General features: G+C 40.2%; 1 protein-coding gene across 4 annotated transcripts in view; it reads right to left on the minus strand.

Moving 5' to 3' along the window:
- Positions 1 to 23,087, minus strand: part of LOC131146706 (transcription factor GTE4-like) — a 38,548-nt gene extending 15,461 nt beyond the window's left edge. Inside the window, exons 1-5 of one of the 4 annotated variants that reach the window (XR_009134439.1) lie at positions 20,721 to 22,925; positions 20,558 to 20,603; positions 20,354 to 20,464; positions 20,169 to 20,243; positions 16,457 to 16,577 (exon numbers count right to left, since the gene is read on the minus strand). Coding sequence is in view for 2 of the 4 variants with exons in the window: in XM_058096462.1 (XP_057952445.1) it covers positions 20,173 to 20,243; positions 20,354 to 20,464; positions 20,558 to 20,603; positions 20,721 to 22,388 (1,896 nt within the window). In the remaining 2 variants the exon portion in view is untranslated. Of the gene's footprint in view, positions 1 to 16,297; positions 16,578 to 19,942; positions 20,244 to 20,353; positions 20,465 to 20,557; positions 20,604 to 20,720 lie in introns of those variants that run through there. The other 3 variants (XR_009134440.1, XM_058096462.1, XM_058096473.1) reach the window with 3 other exon arrangements.

Raw genomic sequence — 23,087 nt, forward strand, 5'->3', positions numbered from 1 at the left:
TCGGTGCTGGGATTTTTTTGTCTCTTCGTGGGTGCTGGGATTTCTTGTTTGTTGGCATCTTCGGCAACTTCTTTGTGGAATTTCTAGGAGATCGGTGTTTCTGCTGTGGGTGGAATTTTTTTTTTGGGATTTATGGTATTTCTCTTGGTTAAATCATGTCTTCTACTGAGCCTTTCAGGGTCCGTTTTACTGGAAAAATTATTCTGCTAAGGAGTTTCAGTTTCAATTGTTTGTCAAAGGGAAAATCTTGTGGGGTCATATTGATGGGAGTGATCCCGCACCTTGAGATGACGAGGCTCTGTCTAAATGGGTAATCATGGATGCTCGGGTTATGACCTGGATCCTTAGCTCGGTTGAGCTTCACCTTGTTCTCAATATGAGGCCTTATAAAACTGCCGCTGACATGTTGAGTTATCTGCATAAGGTTTATAATCAAGACAACACAGCTCAGCATCTTCAATTGGAGTATGAGATGGCTAATTTCACACAGGGAAGTCTCTCTATTGAGGAATATTTTTCTGGTTTTCTAAATCTTTGAGCTGCCTATTCAGACATTATTTATGCAAATCTTCCCACTGCAGCTCTCTCTGCTGTTCAAGCAGTGCATGAAACAAGCAAGAGAGATTAATTCTTGATGAAGCTATGGTCCGACTGTCGCGACGTCCTGGTGGAACGAGGGTGCCCCAGAGTTGTGCGAACTGAAAAAGATGTGAAACATGGAAGGTGGAGTTGCCACTAACCTTGGGGCACCCTCGCTCCTCAGGGACGTCGCGACAGCTTGGCGACTCTGCTAGGGATGGCCAATCAAATGCAAGGTTCTAAGATCCCGAATAAATACTCAGGTGTAGGACTTGAGGGCCAATGCCCTGGTTTCAAAACAAATGGATTAATTTTTTTCCTGGGTCATCTGCCCCAGTTTCAGAATTCATGAATCAAATTGGCTTGAGTCAGCTGCCCCAGTTTGGGTACTCAGCAAAACAAGGATCGATTATTAGCAAGGGAGACAAAAACTTGTACAACACAACAAATATGACTGAATGATGCTACATGATGCATGTTGCTACTTACAATGTCAAAATGCGGGGATAAGTATGCATGTTGATGTGATGTGTATGCACTTTTTCTTTCCTATGCAATGCATGAAATGCATGATGATGCCTGAATTTTCCTTTCCCAGCGCACCTGTGATCAATAAACCAATCTTTGATCTTGGCCATGTTTTCAAATTCCAATCCGATATGAAGGCACCTGACTTGGCTCAAATGAAACTCAACACGAAATCTGCCCCAGTTACATTTATTTGTCATTGATCTTGGTCATGTTTTCAACTTCCACTCTGATATGAAGGCACCGGAACTGGCTCCACTAAAGCTCAACACGAAATATACCCCAGTTACATTTATTTGCGACCGATCTTGGCGTATATTTTCAAATTTCACTCTGACATGAAGGCTCCTGAATTGGCTCTACTGGAACTCAACATGGAATCTACCCCAGTTAAATGCATCTGTAACTGCTCCTGGCCATATTTTCAAATTCCACTTGAATAAGCAAATCTCTGAATTGGCTCTCCTGAAACTTGACATGAAATTTGCCCCAGTTAGATTATTCTGTGACCGATTCTACCCATATTGCACTTTCTCAACGAGAACCTCTTTACAGGAAAATGGACGGGTGATTTTGAAACCTTTCGACTATCCGTCCTCTTCTTGGAGTTTTGAAGAGTAAGAAGGTTTTTTTTTTTCTTTTTTAGGGATAAAAATGATTATGCCTTTATGACCCCAATTCGTTAAATCAAGCGATCAATATGTACAAAATAGATATTCTACCATGTTCAAATGCTGTTTTAGAAAAAGGGGAAAATTTACACCAGTGTCGCAAAGTCAAATGATGTTAATGTTAATTTATCAAACTAAACCCTTAAATAGCTAACTTTCCCTTTTTCACGAACTACCCCAGTTCCATCGAAGGAGACCCCTCTTCTTCTTTCCTTCAATGTTGCAAAACCCAAATGGAACTCCCTCCTTCAACTGTTTGTCCATGGTTTAATCGAGCTCTGCCCATGTTTCGATCTCAAGATGGCCTTTACGAATCGGGACAAAATGTAGGCTTAGGGATGCGGGTTTTCAGAAGAGAAAGGGAAACTAAGGCTCGAGAATCTCACCCCCAAATAACGTTTTCTGCCCCAGTTTGGGGTTTCTACAAGGTATTGACCGAACTTGTTAATTTGAACAAGCTGCCTACGTACCTTTTCAGGATCAGGTCATTACATAGTTCAGACTCAGTCAATTCATTTGAGACAATAATGTGTACCAATCTGGTCAGGACTTTCATTTGAACCGTAATGTAGGCTAGGGGTATTGGTTAAAGAAAGAAAGGTTTAAATAAGGCTCAAAATTATCAATCTTATCAAGGGTAATTGTTAGTCAAAGATCACATATGAATTATGTCCCTTGTTTCTTTCTTCATTTTTTTCTTTCCTTTGTGCATCTTCTTTTTACTGCGTCTTTTGCTTTTCTTTTCGTGAAGGAATATCGACTTTGTTTTCATTTGAACTCCTTTTGGGACGAAATCTTTTTAAAACTGCCCTAGTGTGGGGTGATCCTTTGACAGGTTAGCCAAGAACTCGGATATTTTAAGCTCAACAGGGCTAGCAAAGAGTATTTTCTTTCTCGACTTTTTCTAGGTAGCAGGAAAAAAATGGTCTGCCATCATTTTGGGTAACCAATTGTTATATCACATGATTTGCCAGACCTTTGGAAACCCCGAACCCGGTTTAAACTTTTGGGAAAATGACTTTTGAAGAAAATGGTTTAATATTCAAGCTCAACGGGTTTAACAAATGGTAAATAAATGTTTGGTTCTTTTGAAGGGAAAACTGGTCCACCAAAAAGGGTCATCTGTCATTTGATCAAAACATGAGAAGACAAACAACATAAACATTTTATTGAATTCCTTCTGAGAGTTTACACAATTTCTGAGCAAAGTATTTCTTTAAAACATCTGAGTTAATGGGGTGCAGAAGAACGGTTTCGTCCATGTCTACCGACAACAAGGCGCCTCCTGAAAATGTCTTCTTTACCACGTAAGGCCCTTCATAATTAGGAGTCCACTTACCGTGAGGGTCAGTATGGATTGCAAAATTTTCTTCAACACTAAGTCTCCCTCTTGGAATTGTTGAGGTCGGACCTTTTTGTTGAAAGCTCTCATCATTCTCCTTTGGTACAACTGCCCATAAGCTATGGCGGCCATTCTCTTTTCTTCAATCAACAACTGATCATATCTGGATTGCACCCATTCTGCCTCGATCAACTCTGCCTCTTTTAGGACCCGCAAGGAGGGGATTTCAACTTCTAGTGGAATCACAGCCTCCATTCCATACACCAAAAAAAAGAGGGGTAGCCCCTATAGAGGTTCGAACTGTAGTTTTGTAAGCTAACAAGGCAAAGGGAATCTTATCATGCCAATCTCTCGGTCATCTTTTCCAAGATACTCTTGATGTTCTTGTTGGCTGCTTCAACAGCCCCGTTCATCTGCTGTCTATAAGGAGCTGAGTTATGATGCCTAATCTTCTATTGACTGCATATCTTCGTCATTACTTCATTGTTCAGGTTCTTGGCATTATCTGAGATTATCATTTTCGGAATCCCATATCTGCAGATCAACTCTCTCTTTATGAAGCGACTGATTACATTTTGAGTGGCACTGGAGTATGATGCCGCTTCTACCCACTTAGTGAAATAATCGATGGCCACGTAGATGAACTGATGCTTATTGCTGGCCTTCGGGGTTATCGGCCCAATCACATTCATGCCCCATGCTGAGAAGGGCCAAGGCACAGACAAGACTTGGAGTTGGGCCAGAGAAACTTGTATACGATCCCCATAAATCTGAAACTCGTGGCATTTCCGAGCGTACTCTATGCAATCTCTCTCCATGATCACCCAATAGTACTCACTCCCGAGGATCTTTCAAGCCAGCGAGTGACCTCCGACATGGGTACCACAAATACCTTCGTGGACTGCACGCATAATCTGCCTTGCCTCTTGCACCTCTACACATCATAGGAGAGTCATATCATGGTTTCTCTTGTAGAACACTTCCCCATCCAAGAAGAATCCCATAGCCAACCTTCTGATTGTCTTTCAATCATTTTTAGAGGCTCCCTCGGGATACTCGTTCTGTTGAATGTATGTCTCAATGTCATAAAACCATGGTCTCTAGTCAATCTCTTCGGTCACTGCGCAGTATGCCGATTCTGACTGCACCCTTATTCGAATTGGCTCAATCTCCATTCCTGGTTCCACTTTGAACAGAGCTGCTAGTGTGGCTAGTGCATCAGGAATCAAACTGTTCTCCCTTGGTATGTGGAAAAACTGATGCGGTCAAATCCTTTAATCATTTCCTGGATGTACTCCTGATATGGTATCAGCTTTGGAATCTCGGGTTTCCCACTCTCCAGTCAACTGATGAATAACCAAAGCTGAATCCCTTTTTACGGCCAAATCTTTAATGCCCCAGTCTATGGCAGTTTGCAAACCCAATACGCATGCTTCATACTCGGCTACGTTTTGGCACAAGGAAAGGTAAGTTTTGCCGTGACCGGGTAATGTTTATCTTCTGGTGATATAAGCACGGCCCCTATTCCATGTCTCCACATGTTAGTTGCCCCATCGAATAACATCACCCGTCCAACCTGATCCCCTTCTTCTTGACTTATCGAATCAATGTCTTTGTCCGGGAACTCAAACTCCATGGGCTGGTAGTCTTCAACAGCCCTATCCGCCAAATATTCTGCTATGGCGCTCTCCTTAATGGCCTTTCTTGTCACATAAGTGATATCATATTCTGTCAACAGCATTTGCCAATGAGCCACTCGACCTGTCACCGCCGACTTTTCAAAGACATACTTGATCGGGTCCATCTTGGAGATCAACTACGTTGAGTAATACAATGTATACTGTCTCAGTCTGCTAACCACCCATACAAAAGCACAACAAGTCTTTTCCAAATCAAAGTACTTAGATTCACACTCCGTGAATTTCTTGCTTAAGTAATAGATGACCTGCTCTTTTCTTCCAGACTCGTCGTGTTGCCCTAACATGCAACCCATACAATTCTCCAATACTGCTAGGTACAGTATAAACGGCCTTCCAAGTACTGGGGGAACTAACACCGGAGGGTTCAAAGAGATATTCTTTTATCTTTTCGAAAGCTTCTTGACATTCTTCATTCCATTTCTCCAGATTGTTCTTTCTTAACAACTTAAAGATGGGTTCACAAGTGGTGGTTAGCTGGGATATGAATCCGGCTATGTAGTTGAGCCTGCCCAGGAAAATCTGGACCTCCTTCTCAATCCTAGGGCTAGGCATCCCTCAAATAGCTTTTATCTTGTTCGGGCCAACCTTGATTCCCTTCTCGCTTACTATGAATCTCATTAGCTTCCCCGGAGTAGCGCCAAAAGTGCATTTCTCTAGATTCAACTTTAGCTGGCATTTTCGCAATCTTTTAACAGCTTTTCTAGATTTGCCGCATGGTCACCTCCATCTCGGGACTTAACGATCATATCATCCACGTACACTTCTATCTCCTTGTGCATCAAGCCGTGGAACAAGGTTACCATGGCTCTCTGATACGTGGCCCCTGCATTCTTTAGACCGAATGGCATAACCTTATAACAAAAGGTTCCCCATAACGTGATGAAGGTGATCTTTTCTTTGTCTTCCGGGCCATATTAATCTGGTTGTGTCCTGAAAAGCCATCCATGAATGAAAATAAAGCATGCCCAACTGTATTGTCTATTAACACATCAATGTGTGAGAGTGGGAAATTATCTTTAGGGTTAGCTTTATTTAGGTCCCAATAGTCAACAAAAACTCGTACATTCCCATTCTTTTTTATTATCGGGACCACATTGGCCATCCATTCGGGATACTTGGCTACTTCCAAAAACCCAGCCTCAAACTGCTTTTGGACTTTTCCTTTTTTCTTTATCAGCGTATCTAGCCACATTCTCCTCAACTTCTACTTCACGGGCTTACAATCAAGGTATGTGGATATCTTATAAGTCACCAAATTCGTGTCCAAGCACAGCATGTCTTGGTAAGAACATGCGAAAACATCTCGGTACTCCCTCAAAAGGTTGATTATTTTGCCTTTTTCCTCACCCCTAAACAGTGCCCCAATTTTTATTTGTTTTGGTTCTTCATCAGTCCCCAAATTTACTGTAACTATGGGGTCACTACTGGTTAAGGTTGATTTTTCATCAGATTTCAGCATTCTTTCCATTTCAGGGGACAAATTCATTTCATCTTCTTCAATTTCAGCCTCCTGGATTTTGTTTTCAAAATTAACGTCAATTTCCGGCTCATGGGTACTGGTATTATTATTTTCCCTATTCGTGCACGAAATCAAAGCAAACAACCTTTTGACAATTGAACTCAAGATGCGAATGATGTCAAGGAATGCATAATCTATTTCATTAATGAAAAAAAAATCTATCTGGGACTATATTGCCCACGGATTACAAAACAAGAAAATTTAGAACAAAGAAAATAAAATCATTACATGAAGAAAATAGGATAGTCAAAAGTGTCCCATTTCTGCAACTCTGCTCCAGCGGGTAGAGGGTGAATCCATTTGTTTGAGGCATCCACAGGATCTTCCAAATCTATCACCGATATGCTCAGTTGCCTCATCTCCGCCTCAAGGTCGGCTTGACTGCTTTTTCTGAAACTCTAACTAATGGGCGGGACATCTGATCCCCTCTGGGCGCTCACTTTACCCGTGAGCCTCTCCATTCTCTGTTCTTTCTTCTCACCTGCCTTCTTTTTTCGATCTGCGAAGGTAGGGGTATAGAGACCGTATCTATCATTCCCGCCTTCTGGCAACAGTGGTGTCAGAATGCCCTGGACATATTTTCCCAATCCTTTGTCTGGGCAATATCCCGATTTGATCAATTCAGAAGCAACAATGTGTACTGAGGAAGAAATCCGGGGTCGAGGAATGAAAGACTACTCCATTACAGTAGTGGCATTGATGATTTCAAGGCCCGAAATGAATCCTTAAGGGCTTCTTCAGCTGCTTCCACATAGGGAGTGGAAGAAAGTTTGGTCAACATTAAATCGGTCTCTCCATAGACATACCCCATTTTGCCTTCCACTACGAACTTCACCCGCTGATGCAAAGACGAAGGAACTGCCCTAGTATTGTGTATCCATGGCCTTCCCAACACGCAACTATAGGATGGCGTAATGGTCATGACTTGAAATGCAATGTCAAAAGTGACCGAACCAATTTGCATAGGAATTTCTATAGATCCCACGAATTCCCTACGAGACCCATCAAAAGCTCACACAATCAAATTGCTCTCCCTCATGTAAGAACGGGTAACTTTTGCAGAGTAGTCATTGGCATGACGTTAAGAGATGACCCATTGTCTATTAGTACTCTTGCAATCATATGGTCTCGGCACTTGACAGAGATGTGCAAGGCTTGGTTGTGACCTTGGCCTTCTGCTGGGATTTCCTCATCAGCAAATGTGATGTAATTAGTGGTTGTGAGACCCCTTTACATGATTAAAGTTGTCAATGTTGATGTCCTGAGGAATGTAGGCCTGATTAAGGACCTTAAGCAAGGCCTCTCGATGAATCTCCGAATTCAGCAGAAGCGACAAAACAGATTTGTGTGCGGGCATTTTTTTAACTGATCGACAATGTTGTACTCACTATGTTTGATTATCTTTAAGAATTCTTCCGCTACCTGTGGTGGGACGGGCTTCTTGACATTTTTGCTTTGCTCCCATACCTGCTCCAAGCTTGTTTTCTCCAAGTGCTCCATTGTGTATGCTCTTCCACTGCGAGTTACACCTTTCACCCCCACTATATTGTTGGTGCCTCCTTCAACATGAGCTTCACAGTCATACTTCCAGGGCACTGCCTGGTTGCTTTGATACAGGAATGGCCTAGGAGTAGAGATTACGAGATGCGCCCATGTTTCTGGGATAAGAAGGATCCTCTTCATAGTGGGTATGAATGGCCGGTTAGTGTACAGAGGGTGCTCTGACCTGTCCTTCCCAATGGCTGAGACATCATTGCTTTTTTTGATACGGCCAATCTCCACGCATTTGTTATTCACTAACCCTTGCAGGAATATTCTGAAAGTCACACAACACTGCACTGATCTTCCTTCTTTGCTCTGGCATGCACAGAGTGTGTCGTCCGGACAAATAACCTCCTGCTCTATCTGGCCTGCGGTGATGAGTTCACTGAACACCCAATCTAACGACATTTGATCAAGATCTACTTCTTGAACCCCTTCCGTCCCTTCTTCTATCATTCCAACATTATTCCCCCCATGATCAAGTAGAGGATTTCCTTAGATCCCTAATTGTTTGTCGTCAAAAGCCAACCAGCCCGCATCCCTTAGTGTTTGTACTTTGTGCTTGAAGGCCCAGCATCAGTTGATGGTATGACCGAGAGAGTTAGCATGGGAGTCACAACGGGCCTCTGGATCATACCAATGCGGGGGAGGGTTCGGAACGGGAATTTCAGGCACCGTTGATACCATTCCTCTTTCCCGCAACTAAGGAAATAGTTCAGCATATGTCATAGGAATGGGATCCACTTTTCGAAAATTTCTAGGGATGTTCCTGTCACGTGTTTGCAAATTCTGAGGAGCCGGCACGTGCCCAGGAGCCATAAACTGGGCCCTTGCGCCCACATGCATTGCCTAATTTACTGTGGGTTTGAAAAACAAAGTTTCTCCTAGGCCACTGATTCCGGCCTCTCGGGTACTAATTCCTCTTATTGAAACAACCTTGAATCATTGGGGTTCTTCTTTCTTCCCTTTGGTCCACTTCTTACTTGGACTAGTTTCAGAGATGCTGCTTTTGGCTTTTTCGGACTTTATCACTATCTCTATCCTTTCTCCGGTAAACACGACATCCATAAAATCATAGGGGGTTGCCCCTAAAAGATGCCAGAAGTAAGGATCTTTCAACGTGTTTGCAAACAAAGAGATCGCTTCATTGTCGTCCACCGAAAGGCTCACCTGGATGGTCATGTCTCTCCATCTGTATGCATATTCCTTGAATGTTTCGGTGGACTTCTTTTCCATTGCCTGCAGGGTCACAGGGTCAGACGCCATCTGTGTCACATGGCGATATTGAGTCATGCAGGCATTAGTCAAATCCCTCCAAGTGCGAATTCGGGATCGATCTTGTTGAATATACCACCTAATAGTCGCACTGGTCAAGCTATCCTAAAAACAATGCATCACAAATCTCTCATCATCGGAATATGCTGCCATTTTTTTACAATAAAGACGCAGAACGGTTCGAGGGCAACGGGTTCTGTCGAATTTTTCGTAGTCTGGGACCTTAAACTTTGGTGGTAGAATCACCTTCGGCACCAGGCAGAGGTCCGTATGATCAACAAAGTCGAATGCATTGGTTCCTTCCATGGCTCTCAAACGTTCCTCGAGCATGTCATAGCAACGCACGGTTTCAGATCTATTTACCCCCGTGTCTGCGATCATCATCGGAGACATTCCAGCCGTAGGCAATCCCGGCATCGGTGCAGTAGGAACGAACGAGGAGATATTCGATAGTGGGCCCTCTGTGACAACAGGCGGCGACGCTGATGTTTGCCCATGAACTGGGGTGAAACCCGGAGCGTGGGTGGGGTCTGAATCTACCACTTCATCTTGTATTTGTACCGCCTTTCCCTTGCCCATTAGCAATTCCAAGAGTTTACTCATTTTATCATTCATTTCTTCTTGCCCCTATTTTAGGCCCATAACCCTGCTTTCTAGCTATTCACCCATAATTCTTGCCTTCCTTCTGGTGTTGTAAGGGTGGGTAGAAGTCTCAATTGTTGCAGTTTGGTTTTACCCCTTGCTTTTGTACAGAAAACCTCTTCTTTTAGAAAAATGAATGCATGATTATGTTATGCAATGGATTTTTAAGGCATGGATGCAATTCATAAATACACAAACAAAGACATGGACATGTATGTATCCTAGTGTACTTTAACCAAGGTTCACGAAAAAATCTCCATCATTTCATTACAAATTTGCTTCTTTAAAAGGGCATCTTCATACAATATTTCAAAAATACAAAAAAGCCCTAAGTGATTTAGATAGATCTCCGATTCGGAATCCCGAGCTTGCCCTTGATTGAGTGTCTCGTGCCTTCCTGAGCTAACTTCGGCTTTTGAGGCGTTGTACCAGCCATCTTTCGCTGCAAAGCTCGGTACTTGGCTTCCTAGTAGTTAGTTTTTGTCACACAAAGTTCTATTTTGTCTAGAACTTCGTTATATTTGTCCCTCTATTTATCCCACTGATTCTGCAACTCCTGTATGTAGAGGGATTTCCCTTCAATTTCTGCTTTGGCGTTTTCTAACATCCAAAATTTCTGGTCAAGTGATGCTCGAAGCGCTCGTATTTCCTTCCTCATAGCCACTTCCTCCTCCTCTGATTGGTACCGAGTTTTCTGCCGCTTGATTTCTCTATGATAGAAAGCAACTAACTCTTCCCTTTGCTTTGTCTGTTGATCTTACATTACTGCTTCCATGGCTCTTTTCCCTGCTGGACGTGGCTCTTCTTGCAACCTCAACTGCAGGTCTTTTCTCGGTGATTTGGTATGAACGACAAGGGAATTTGAAATCCCCTTGAGTTGGGGGTTTACCCAGTTGACCCACCATGCTTCGTAGTTCCCTTGAATTGCAACCGCTCCGTCACCCGGGTCCACTAGGTGCACATGTTTCCAAGCCACCACAAACTTTTTAATCTGATTTTGGGCGTCTCCTGTTTTCATAAGCAAAGTCCGAATCTGCCAATCCGTGAGTCATAGGCACAAACTGAGACACTCCCATTTGACTCCTGACCATCAAGGGTGCATATGCTATCCCTCCCCATGGGCCTAGTAACAGGACCCACAAGAGGTTTCCACACCGATATATCATGTTAGAATAGTCCATCCATGGCGCCTGCCAGACAAACCCCGAGTCAGCCAAATTATGCAATTTCGTGTTCCAATCGGCCTTGCTACATTGTTCATTCTGCTGAGCTTCTTCAAATTCGGCCAAAGGAATTGTAAGTGTTGAGAAGATGTTACGGTATCCCCCTTGGCTACTTGACAAGTGACTAGCGAACCAGACATAAAGTAGTGGCACACAACATTTCAACCATTCCAAGCTTTTGATCCTACAACGGTTGAGGGATCGGAATGTCTCTGCCAAAATACCAGGCACTGGGTTAGCTCCATTCTTTACTTGTGCCACGAAGGAAACAGTGGCTCGATCGATGGTTCCCAATTCTTTAGGAAATATGATTAGACCGTACATGGCAAGGGCTAACAAATGCAACTGAGCCTCTTCACTTTCTTCTTTTTCCATTAGTGCCTTCAAGTATTTCCAAGTGATCTTCTCATCTTCCCCCGCAATCCTTTGAATCTTGACTCCGGCAACATTGTACAACTACCTTGCCAAAGAAGTTCTAGGATCGGGCACATATGTCTGGTATGGTGATCGTCTTCGATTGTCGGAGCCACGTCTATCCCGTCCATTGTAAGGCACACATACAGAGGATTCCAGGATTCCACCAATGCTTTTATCATCTAAAGATTCACCGACACATGCAGCAAGAAGCCGATATGACCGTATAGTTGTGAGAACTTTGGACGGCGCTGAGGCGTCCATCCCTTCCAAATGGCATGGACGTCTAGGCCACCCAAACTCAAATGTACTTCGTACTTTATTTAATTATGGTTTGTTGGAAAATACAATGTGTTCTTCTCTTGATCTTTCCTTTGATTGTACAACATACAAACTAAGCAAAAGTAAAGTTCTACCTTTTCCTCATCATGCATCTCGTGCCTCACAATATTTTGATATTATTCATGGTGATGTTTGGGGAATTGGACCTGTTGTTTCTCATTCGCATTATAAGTACGTACTTTGTTACTTTCATTGATGACTTTAGTCGTTTTACTTGGGTTTACTTCCTACGAGCTAAGGAAGAAGTTTTTTCAGTCTTTAAGCACTTCTTAAGACTCAATTCTCTGTCAGCATCAAGATCTTGCGATCTGATTCTGGAGGAGAATACATGTCTAATGAGTTTCAGGACTTCCTTCAAAGCAAAGGAATCATCTCTCAACATTCTTGTCCTTCAACACTACAACAAAAATGGTGTTGCTGAGCGGAAAAAGTGTCACCTTCTTGATGTGGTAAGAACCCTTTTACTTGAATCATTTGTTCCTCCTCATTTTTGGTGTGAAGCGCTTCCTACTTCGGTTCATTTCATGTTTCTCCTTTCTTTAAGTTGTTTGTTCATTCTCCTTCATATTATGATCTTCGTACATTTGGTTGTGTTTGTTTTGTACATCTCCCTGCTCATGAATGACATAAACTTACTTCTCAGTCTGTTAAGTGTGCCTTTCTTGGTTATGCCATTCCTTAAAAGGACTATGTTTGTTATGATCCTCGTGCTCGTCGTCTAAGAGTTTCTAGGAATGTTGTTTTCTTTGAAAAATAGTATTTCTTTCCATCTCATGTTAAGCTGTCATCTACATCTTTATCTCTTTTGCCTAGCTTTTCTGATTCACCGACAATTATGGAAAGGTTCAAACCTGGTTTCGTATATAAAAGACATAGTCGACATGAGTCTGGTTCCACTTCCTCTGTGCCACCCCAAGATCTTGACCCGGCGCCTGATCCTGCTCTTGCTTCCACCACTCTTCGCTGGTCTACTCGTCCTTCTCGACCCCCTGATTGGTATAGTTTCTTCTCTCTTATTTCTCTTGTCGCTACTTTATCCTCTATTTCCATTCCCTCTTGCTACAAACAGGCCATGGAACATGCGTGTTGGCAAAATGCAATGCAAACAGAACTTCAAGCACTTGAGGAAAATCACACTTGGGATATTAATTGTTCCTTGTCCTCCTACAATCAATCCCATTGGGAGCAAATGGGTTTTCTCTGTCAAGCTTCGTTCTGATGGCTCTTTGGACCAGAACAAAGCTCGCCTTGTCGCTCTGGGTAACAAACAGTAATATGGGGTTGATTACAAGGAAACATTTGCTCTTTATGCTAAAATGACCACGATTCGAACCATCTTAGCTATTGCCGCTTCACAATCGTGGCAACTGCATCAGATGGATGTGAAGAATGCCTTTCTTCATGGTGATCTCCAAGAAGAGATCTACATAAAGATTCCCTCTAGTATGACGACTTCCTCTCTCATGATGTCTGTAAGCTAAGGCATTCTCTATATAGGCTCAAGTAGGCTCCCCGGGCTTGGTTTAAGAAGTTTTGTAGTACACTTCTTACCTTCAGCTTTATACAAAGTCAATATGATTCTTCTCTTTTCTTCCACAAGTCTAGGGCAGGTATAATCCTTCTCTTGGTTTATGTGGAAGACATCATCATTACTGGAACTGACCGTGGTTTGATTACTAAGCTTCAGAAGCTATAGCATGCAACTTTCCACATGAAATATCTTGGCTCTCACATACTTCTTGGGACTGGAAGTTCATCATCGGGCCACTGGTATTTTCTTAAACCAGCATAAGTATATTCAAGATCTTATCATGTTGGATGGTTTGGAGGATACCTCTTTTGTTGATACTCCTATGGAGATAAATGACAAATACAAGAAGGATGAAGGGGATCTTCTAGATGATCCTACTCTCTATCGGCGCCTAGTTGGGAGTCTTATCTACTTTACCACTACTCGATTGGATATCTCCTATGCTGTTCATCAAGTCAGCCAGTTTATGTCTCCTCCTCGGCATCTTCATCTTGCTGCAGTTCGTTGCATTATCCGCTATCCTCGAGGGACACCTACTCGTGGGTTATTCTTTCCTATAGGCTCATCTCTTCAACTTGTTGCCTATAGTGATGCAGATTGGGCTGGGTGTCTAGATACGTGTTGATCTACTATGGGGCGGTGTATGTTTGTAGGTGATGCCTTAATTTCGTGGAAATGCAAGAAACAAAATCATGAATCTAAATCATCTACTAAGGCTGAGTATCGTGCTATGTCTACTACTTGTTCTGAAATTGTATGGTTATGGGCTCTTCTGGAGGAGCTTGGGTTTCCTTTGACTAATTCTACCCCTCTTCATGTTGATAACACTAGTGTTATTCAGATTGCAAAAAATCCTGTCTTCTATGAATGCAGCAAGCATATTGAGGTTGATTGTTATCCTATCCGAGATACCTTGGAGAGTCGGGGTGATATCTCTTCCTTACATTTCGTCTGATCTCCAAGTGGCTGATGTCTTCACCAAAGCCATGACTCGATAGCGGCATCAATTTAGCTATTAATATTAGATGTACACAATATATTTACCATGTATAGATGCTGAATATTAGGAATACGTTAGACTTTCCTTTGTATAGCATAATATCTACTTTCCTTGTAAAGATTGGCTATTACTACATTCCTTGTAAAGATTGACAATTTTCCTTTATAATGAGAAAGGGCTGAACCGAGAATGGTCAGTTTTTCGAAAATATTTCTTGAGTTTGCCAATGTGCTCGCTAGCAAACGGAAGAAATCAGTTGCCATGCATGAATTAAATCACTAGGGACCAAATCAAATCTTTGCCATCTATAAATACATCAACAATTACTGAAAAAACAACAAACGACATAAATAATGGGGCTAAGTAATTGACTCGGGATATATGTACACACACACACACATGTTTCGTGGTTTGAAAGAAGTAAATTCTTTGTTATCATCCAAAATATAATTTATTTTGCCTAAGGGTGTGACTTAGTGGTAGGAGCAGACAAGAGACTAAAAGAAGACATCAATTCGATTCCACTAGGGACATCTCTGAATTATTCGGTGCTAGTTTATGCATAGCATGATCAATTCACCTCAGGGTTTGGAAAGGAGGTAAGGATTCAAAGGGTTCCGACCACCCCAAGTTCCTTATCATCAAGCAAAAAAAAAAATTAGAAACTTGTTTCCATGTTGCTGTTCGACCCTTCTTATGTACTCTATGTACCCTTAAAATTTAATCATCGTGGAACATCACATTATTAGCAATCATAATGTCTAAGTAGGTAGGTTGTTTTACATTAAAGCATTGTTCTACAAACTAGATCACACATATCGACAATGCAAGTGCTCCATCTCAATTACTATTCCATCAAAAGTCAAATTTCTATGCATATATAAACACATGCACTAATTCTAACTTCAATAGTTAGAAATATATGTGCCGCATATATGCCCTCTCTATGTCCATAAAGAAATGCCCTCTCTGTACATGCAAGGAATTGGTTGAATCATTAATCTTGTGATAATCATGCAAGTAGTAAATTTCTTAAATAATTCTAACTCCAAAAAAGAAAATTATTGAAGAAATTCATACATTTTGTATGTCAAGTCTCTCAATAAGATCATTGTGGGTTAACACTTTCCTGATTTTTATTCATGTTGTCTATGCATCGACGTCTTACCTATATATTTATTGTGAGTTTGGAAACGACTATAAAAACAATCTCCCAATTTTGCAAAATAAGAATCAAATTCAATATATTCTAATTGAAAATTTAATGCCCTTTACCACTGCCTTGTGAAGGCATGTAAGGGAAATATCAAGGTTAAATTGACTGATATGATGTGTATTATTGTGGTAGGTTAAACCTAAATTATATTTTTTTTAAATAATTAGAATATATATATATATATATATATATATAAATATACTAATGAAGCAAAAGAGCCATGAAGGAGACTGTTTATAAAAAAGAATACTATAATAATAAAAGTGTTCTAGAAACCCTATATAATAATAATAATAATAATAGGTGTATATATGGAAATTGCAATAATCTAGGTCATCTGTGGTTGTTGGGCGGGTGCTGTTGGTACTAAATATTGTTGCCCTGTTCCTCAACAAACTACCCTCCTAACTATAAACTATTTTCCTTTTCCCTCTCTTTGAAAGGCGGCATAGGCCCCACTCCTCCCACCCCTCTCTCTCCGCCAACACATTTTCACAAGAAACCCCCCTAATCTTTTTTTCTCTAATTAAAATGATTATTATATATTTTCTTCCCACCAAACACATCAACGAACGCCTAAACTTATAACACAAACATTACCAATCTTTTAGAAACATCTCCAAATAATTGCAACCTCCAAAAACTAAATGTAGCTGGAAAACACAAACGGAAGATTTTCCTAGATATCATACAATATTCCTTCACATCTTCTAAGTATTAATTAATCAACCAGCTAATATATATGTTATATATATGTATGTTAGAGATTAGTATGAAATAATTAACTCTAAAACACATAATTAGTTAATATTTCAGAAGATATATCTCCTGCTGTCTCTGCATATACATAGGAGAGTTTATACTGAATATCTATGAGAGAGAGAGAGAGAGAGAGAGAGAGAGAGAGAGAGGGAGAGGGGAAATAGTAATACCAGTGATAGCCTTTCAGGTCTGCTCAATCTCACGGCAGGCCATGACAGCCTCTACGGCATGGAGTCGGACATGCTGTTGAAGTTGTTCTTTGAAAGAGCACAAAAATAATAGATATTGGGACTGTTAACACACACCACAAATAAATATATAGTTAATTAATTACATATCTGCTCGTGTTAATCATAAAATTATACATACAAACGTCTGTGTGTGTGTGTGTGCGTGTGTGTGTGTGTGTGGCTATAAAATATACTTGAAAATACAAGGAAAACACAAAATGGGTTTTGAGAATAAAGTCATGTTAATGCTCAAACCAAACAACAATTAAAACATGAACTAATTATAAAACAAAAAATAGTTAATGGATGCTTGAAAATAGAAGAGAAAACAAATGGGTGTTTGAGATTGAACATTTAGGTATTTGCATCAATCCATTTTGCCTAAACATGATCAAAGGAAATGTTTTAATCATTAATCAATATACTAACTTTGTGTCCTTTGATTTGTAAGGTAAACAAATATTAAGGGTGTAACTTCGGAAATTAATTTGTCGATTTTGTTTAGTAAACATTTGAAACAATATGATTAAATCATTTAATGACTTGAAATAAACAGCCATTACTAATTATGTTTATGAGTACCATGATATTTGCCTAATCCGGTACAAATAATCCATATTTAACATCCATTCAGGAAAGTGAATAAAAATATTGATAAAAATAATATTATAATATGATTATTAATATTACTAAATATTAGACTAAGCAAATATTATTAATCAAAAAAATAATATATTAGTATTAATAATATATTAATATGGATAATATTATTATAATAATGTTAATTATGATAATATTAATAATTAAGATAATATTAATATAATATTAATTATTAATATACTAATATTATCATAATAATATATATTATTTTTAATATACTAATATATAATACTAATAATATATACTAATATATTATTTTAATAGTATTAATAACAAATAATAATAATATAATATTAAATATATATTATAGGAAATAAATGAGTATAAGTAACATGCAAGTCAACAAGAACAGGAATTAGGTGAAGAATAAATGACAGAAAAGGAGAATAGGATCTCCTTGCCTGACCCCCCCACCCCTTCAAAGACTTCAACCAAGATTTAGGCTCTTCAATAATGATAGTAGAGAACAAAGAATTAGATAAGCACTCCCTCATCCAAGGTCGCCGGCCGCCGCCTTCGACCAAAGCCCTCTCTCAAAAAGATTTTATCAAGGAAGTTCCAACCAACTCAATCTAAACCATTTCAAAACCTACCTTTAAAACCACCCCTTTATTTCTCCATCTACGAACATCCTCAACAATGTCATTTGCTACTAAGGGATCATTTAGAACCACTTATACAAAAGTATTTTTCTGGAAAAAAGTACTCATCTAAAAGTAGTCTAAGATTACTTATTATAAGTACTTTTTCAGATAAGTACTTTTTTTTAGAAAAATACTTTTTAAAAATATTTATTTTTCTTAAAAAAATAAGTAGTTTCGAAAAGTACTTTTCGAAGGAAGTACTTATTTTAAGTGTAAACCAAACACTACCTATTGATAAAGTACTTAATTTAAACATTTTTCATAATAAGTACTTATTTTTTAAAATATTCCAAACAGGAGCTAAAATAGAATTCAAAGTCTGCCTGTTCCCCACAAAAACACTTTGAGCCTCTAAAATAGTATCCACTACCACAAAACTCAGCCTTTCAGCTAAAATCTTAGCAATGACCTTACACCAGTTACTAACACCAGTTACTAAACTGATAAGCTAAAATCTGCAACTGTAATAGATCTACTCTTAGGCACCAAGGACATTCCAAACAGGGGCTAAAATAGCATTCATAGTCTGCCTATTCCCCACAAAAGCACTTTCAGCCTCTAAAATAGTATCCCCTATCACAAAACTCAGCTTTTTCGCAAAAATCTTAGCAGTGATCCTGTACACACTAGTCACTAAACTAATAAGCCGAAAATATGCAACCATAATACACCTAATCTTCTTAGCGCCAAAGTGATAAAAGTTGAAGTGATGCTTTTTCCCAAAATCCCATTAAAAAATAAAATTCATTGAAGATCTTCATTAAAACCCTTCTAACAATATCCCAACATTCTTGGAAGAAAGCCATACTGAACCCATCCAGATCCAGAGCCCTATCCCTCTCCAATCTCCATCCTAAATACAACGGCTTTAACCTAACTTTCCTCAAAAGGCAGCTCCAACCACCTCATCTGATCACTAGAAATAGGACTCCAATCCAGCCCCTCACACAAAGGCCTACAAGCGGCCTCAATAAACAAATTAGCAAAACTCTTTATACCTCATTCCCTTCTCCTCTTCCCCCCCCCCCCCTCCCCTTTTTTTTTTTTTCCCCGGAGCACTATAGCAATGCATAATCTTTTAATTGTCCAAACAAACAAATAAAGAAACAACACATCATCATAGTAGCATCTACCATTTTAATGTCAGGTTACTAGCTTAGAACTATTTTTATTACCACTGTATAGATTGTCCCCATTGGTACTCCGTGTCAGATCAAACAAATGAATGTGCACCAACTAATAGTTCAGTTAGTTTCACTTAGAGGTGTTGACCCAATTATGGGATAGGTTCTAATTTACAAGTACGAATCACAATGGATTTTAGATAACTTTTCCAGGATATTTGAATATCATCATCCACCAACTAGAGAAACAGGAAAAAGAGGGGATAAGATAGCAAGGAGCATGAACCCAGACGTAATACTAGGATAAAAGTTGTAAATGGTTGTACAAATCAGAATAGCAACATGACTTGACAAGATAAAAGGGAATTTATGGCAAAAGCACGCCACTATGTTTTAAGTCAAATCATAAATTGGAACTTAAAAAAGAAGCTCTGACAGAAAAATTGAGCCTGAATAAAAGAATAGGAATCTTATTTACAAAGATTCAACCGTCAAAAATGTTCATGAAGCATTAAAAAATAGCTATGCAGAATTAAACTGCAGAAAAACAAAACTTAAAATTTACTAGAAAAAGTGCAGTATCCAAGTGTTCCAGAAACAAGTGCAGTTTTAAATTGTGAAATTTTCCTGAAGATTTTGTGAAACTTCTTAGTCATCAACAAAGGCACTTCCCATTTGGGATGAGGTTTTGTAGTGATTATGGTCCAATTGAGAGAATTTTATGCATCTGCAAAGAGAGTTCCCACTTCCCAATCATGATAAGCTTTCCCAGTAATGGCCAACCTCTAAACTGCACCTAGAGGGGGAAGGAAAACGAGGCAGTCGCAAAAGAGCAAGGTTTTTTACTGCCCAACCCTTTACTAGGTCTTCCCACTCATTCTTTAACATGTCTGCCATGTTTGGGCGTGGAAAGTATGATTTAAAATCCTTGCTACGATGAAGGGCATGTCACCATGTCTCCATGTAATTTGTCTCACAGTTGAACTTTACATCATGCACCTCAATAAACTGTGCATATAACATCATTTTTACAAGGCATGTCATCATCATAGTAGGATAAAAATAATAAAAAATTTAAACAAAAAAAAAAAACCCCGGAGAGTGCTAGTGCAACAACTAAAATTGGTGAAAAAAAACAAATAAACAATATATCAACCAAAACTAGAACAGGTCTTACAAGAAGGAAAGGAACAAAAATGCATTAGTCAAGAGAAGGTTCCCGACCTTACTAACTCCTTTGAGACCCAGGTGAATGACCCGCATCTGATCCATAGGCAGAGGAACTGCCACTATCAGAGTCTGCACATAAGGTACCCATGAATTAATAAATTTATTTCAACTTCAACACAATGGCCATATATAAACTGATATATGCATGCAGCCATATTGAATGAACCCCAAATGTTTACCACTTGAAGACGATCCAGAATCACTGCTGGAACTGGTTGAACTACTTGAAAGACTTGCATTATCCCCCTGCTTTTCTTTTTGGCCAGGAGAAGTGGAAACTGTCTTTTCATCTGCATAGGACAAGAGGTGACTATGTTGCCATCAGAACCCAATACTAAAATTCAAAAAAAAAGGCAACAATTTTTTGTTTCCAAAAGGTTTACCTGTTTTAGTTTCTTTTGGTAGTTCCACCATGGCTGGGGCTAGGTTCTGCAAATATTTTTAGATGAAATGAGTGAAAAAAGTATTAGCGAGCAACAATTCAATCTCAGAAGGTAGCATGGGATTGAAAACAAAAACTACTAATATAATAATTCAAAGTCCTACAGTTTCATGGGTGCGGCTAGTTTTGGCTCTAGCTTGAAGAGTTAGTTCAGCTTTCCTCTTGTTCTTGCTTAAACTCTTCTTGTAATTGGTCACAAACCTATCGAGTTCCCAAAGTGTTTCTGCATCAACACTATCAATGTCAACTTCGATCTCATCATCATGTTGCGAAAGTGCTGAATTTCTCTTCTTAATGATCTGCACAATGTTGTCAAGCTTCTCTGAGGGTAAACTCTGAAGGTTCATGCTGAGCCTCTGCTTCTCTTCATAGGTCATGTCCCTTTTATGGGGATCCTTGGCTTTAGGTTTTTTTGGGACAGGTGTCCTACCTACTGAAGCATAACTCACAGGTTTCAACTTGGAATCAACAGGCATTGTCATAGATTCCAACCTATCCAGTGTTCTTGTTTCTGGGCGAGGCTGCGGTGGTAGATGAGGGGGAGCCTTCCTTGAGGTGGGAGTTGGTAAACTCACTTCACGACCCACACCATATCTCCAATTAAGATTATATTCTGCTTCGATGGCTGCCCACTTCTCTTCAAACATATTCAATAAAGCCTCTGCCATGATGTGAACATTTTGCCCTCTTGGATTATATGTCATGGCATTGCAGAACGTAAGTCTCACATCCTCTGCAAACTCCCTAGGTGACTTATACCAATTCTTGCTAAGCTTACTCTTAACCGTACCTAAATCCATTGGTTGTTTAATGATCGTGTAATAGTCATGTAAACCTAGCCCCTTCACATCCACCGGTACATTAAATACCCAACCATGCTTATGCTTCATCAATTTTGCTAGCAAAGTGTTACAACTCTTAAACACTTGATTCATATTCTTATCCATCCCAAACCCATGTGCCCCTTCTCCCCCATGTTTCTTAGACTTCAACTTCTTGTTGCTCTCTGGTGGTGGGAATTTATCCTTTCCCAACAAGAATTCTGAATTCCGATAATATTGATTAGCCTTTGGTGTTCTCTTCTCTTTCTCAGCAGATTCACTAACCCCATGGCTGTTCTCCATTACTGAAACACTAAGCTCTCGAAATGGTCGCGAATTGCGTGGTCCCACAGAACCCACTTCAGAGTTCCCCCTCAACCCACTTCCTCCCTTCTCTATCAGATCATTTGCCGACACCTGAGAATGACTGTACCCTCCAACACCAGAATAACCACTAAGCTGAACCTCCCTACCTTCAAGTTTCTTCACCCAGCTCCTCACCTGATCAAGCTCTCCAACCAGCTTCCTCCTTATATCCCTAATCTCACTCTTCGACCTCACCAACAAATTATTAATCTTGATTCTATTATCCACCTTCACTAAACCCATCACTCCATTTCCATTGGGTAGCTCATAGCCGTTTGGTGGCCCAGCGTGGGGCCGATCAAGGCTCGATGAATCGTCGGAGGCTGCATCGAACTGTGATAAGATCTGTGGCTGTGATGATTTTCCATCTTCAGTCGTCGCTAAGGTTTGCGAAGACTGCTGGGCAGCGTTGATGTTGCTGTTCTTGCTATTGTTGGCGGTGTTGGCGGTGACGGCAGTGGATGTGTTGACGTTGTTTGTGTTCTTCAGGACTTTGTTGTGGAGCTTCCGCGTATAGACCTTGTTACTCTCAGGCCACCGATGCTTTTCCCTAGAATCATCACTACCTAATGGTCTCGAAGCCATACATACATGCAACGAATCAAATGCTGGAGCTCCAGCAAAACCCTAGATTTCTCCACACAGCAAGGATTTCGGATCACCGGCGCCCCAGAGACAGACGTATTAAGGACGGCTAAAAAACCCCAGATATCTCCGGTATGCGGATCCGAACGTGTACGGCACTATAGTTTCGGATAGAAATGGTGCAAAGAAGCAGTTTACTAGCCGAGCTAAAGGGAAAATCGGTGATTAGAGGATGATCCGAATTAGGGTTTCGATCCTGGACAGAAAAACCCTAGAAAGTGACACTCTGATGCACGAACAGATCCGGACGTTTCTCTCTCCTCTCTTGCGCTTTTTCTCTCTCCTCCACCCTATTCCACGCGCTCTTTTGGTTTGCGATGATGCTACTCGTCGGCCATGAGTAACGAGGCCCGAGACACCGTCAGATAGGTAAGCGATGCTCACGCGCTCAGGAAAAGAGTGGGTTGAGCAGCTTCACCGATGACAACGTCAAAGCCCTAGGTTTTCATCTGTTTGGTTGTGGAGAAAATTCGAGAAACGGAAAGAAAAAGTATTGGTATTTGAATCTTGTCTAGGCACAGGTTTGGTTTCCGAAGAATGGAGACCAATCGCAATCTAGTTTTTTTTTTTTTTTTTTTTTTTTTGCCCTTTTCCCTTAAATAAAAAATAAAAAAGAGTTTTCATCTAAACATAATTTCT

This window comes from Malania oleifera, chromosome 1 (assembly GCF_029873635.1).
Source record: "Malania oleifera isolate guangnan ecotype guangnan chromosome 1, ASM2987363v1, whole genome shotgun sequence".
Taxonomy (NCBI): domain Eukaryota; kingdom Viridiplantae; phylum Streptophyta; class Magnoliopsida; order Santalales; family Ximeniaceae; genus Malania; species Malania oleifera.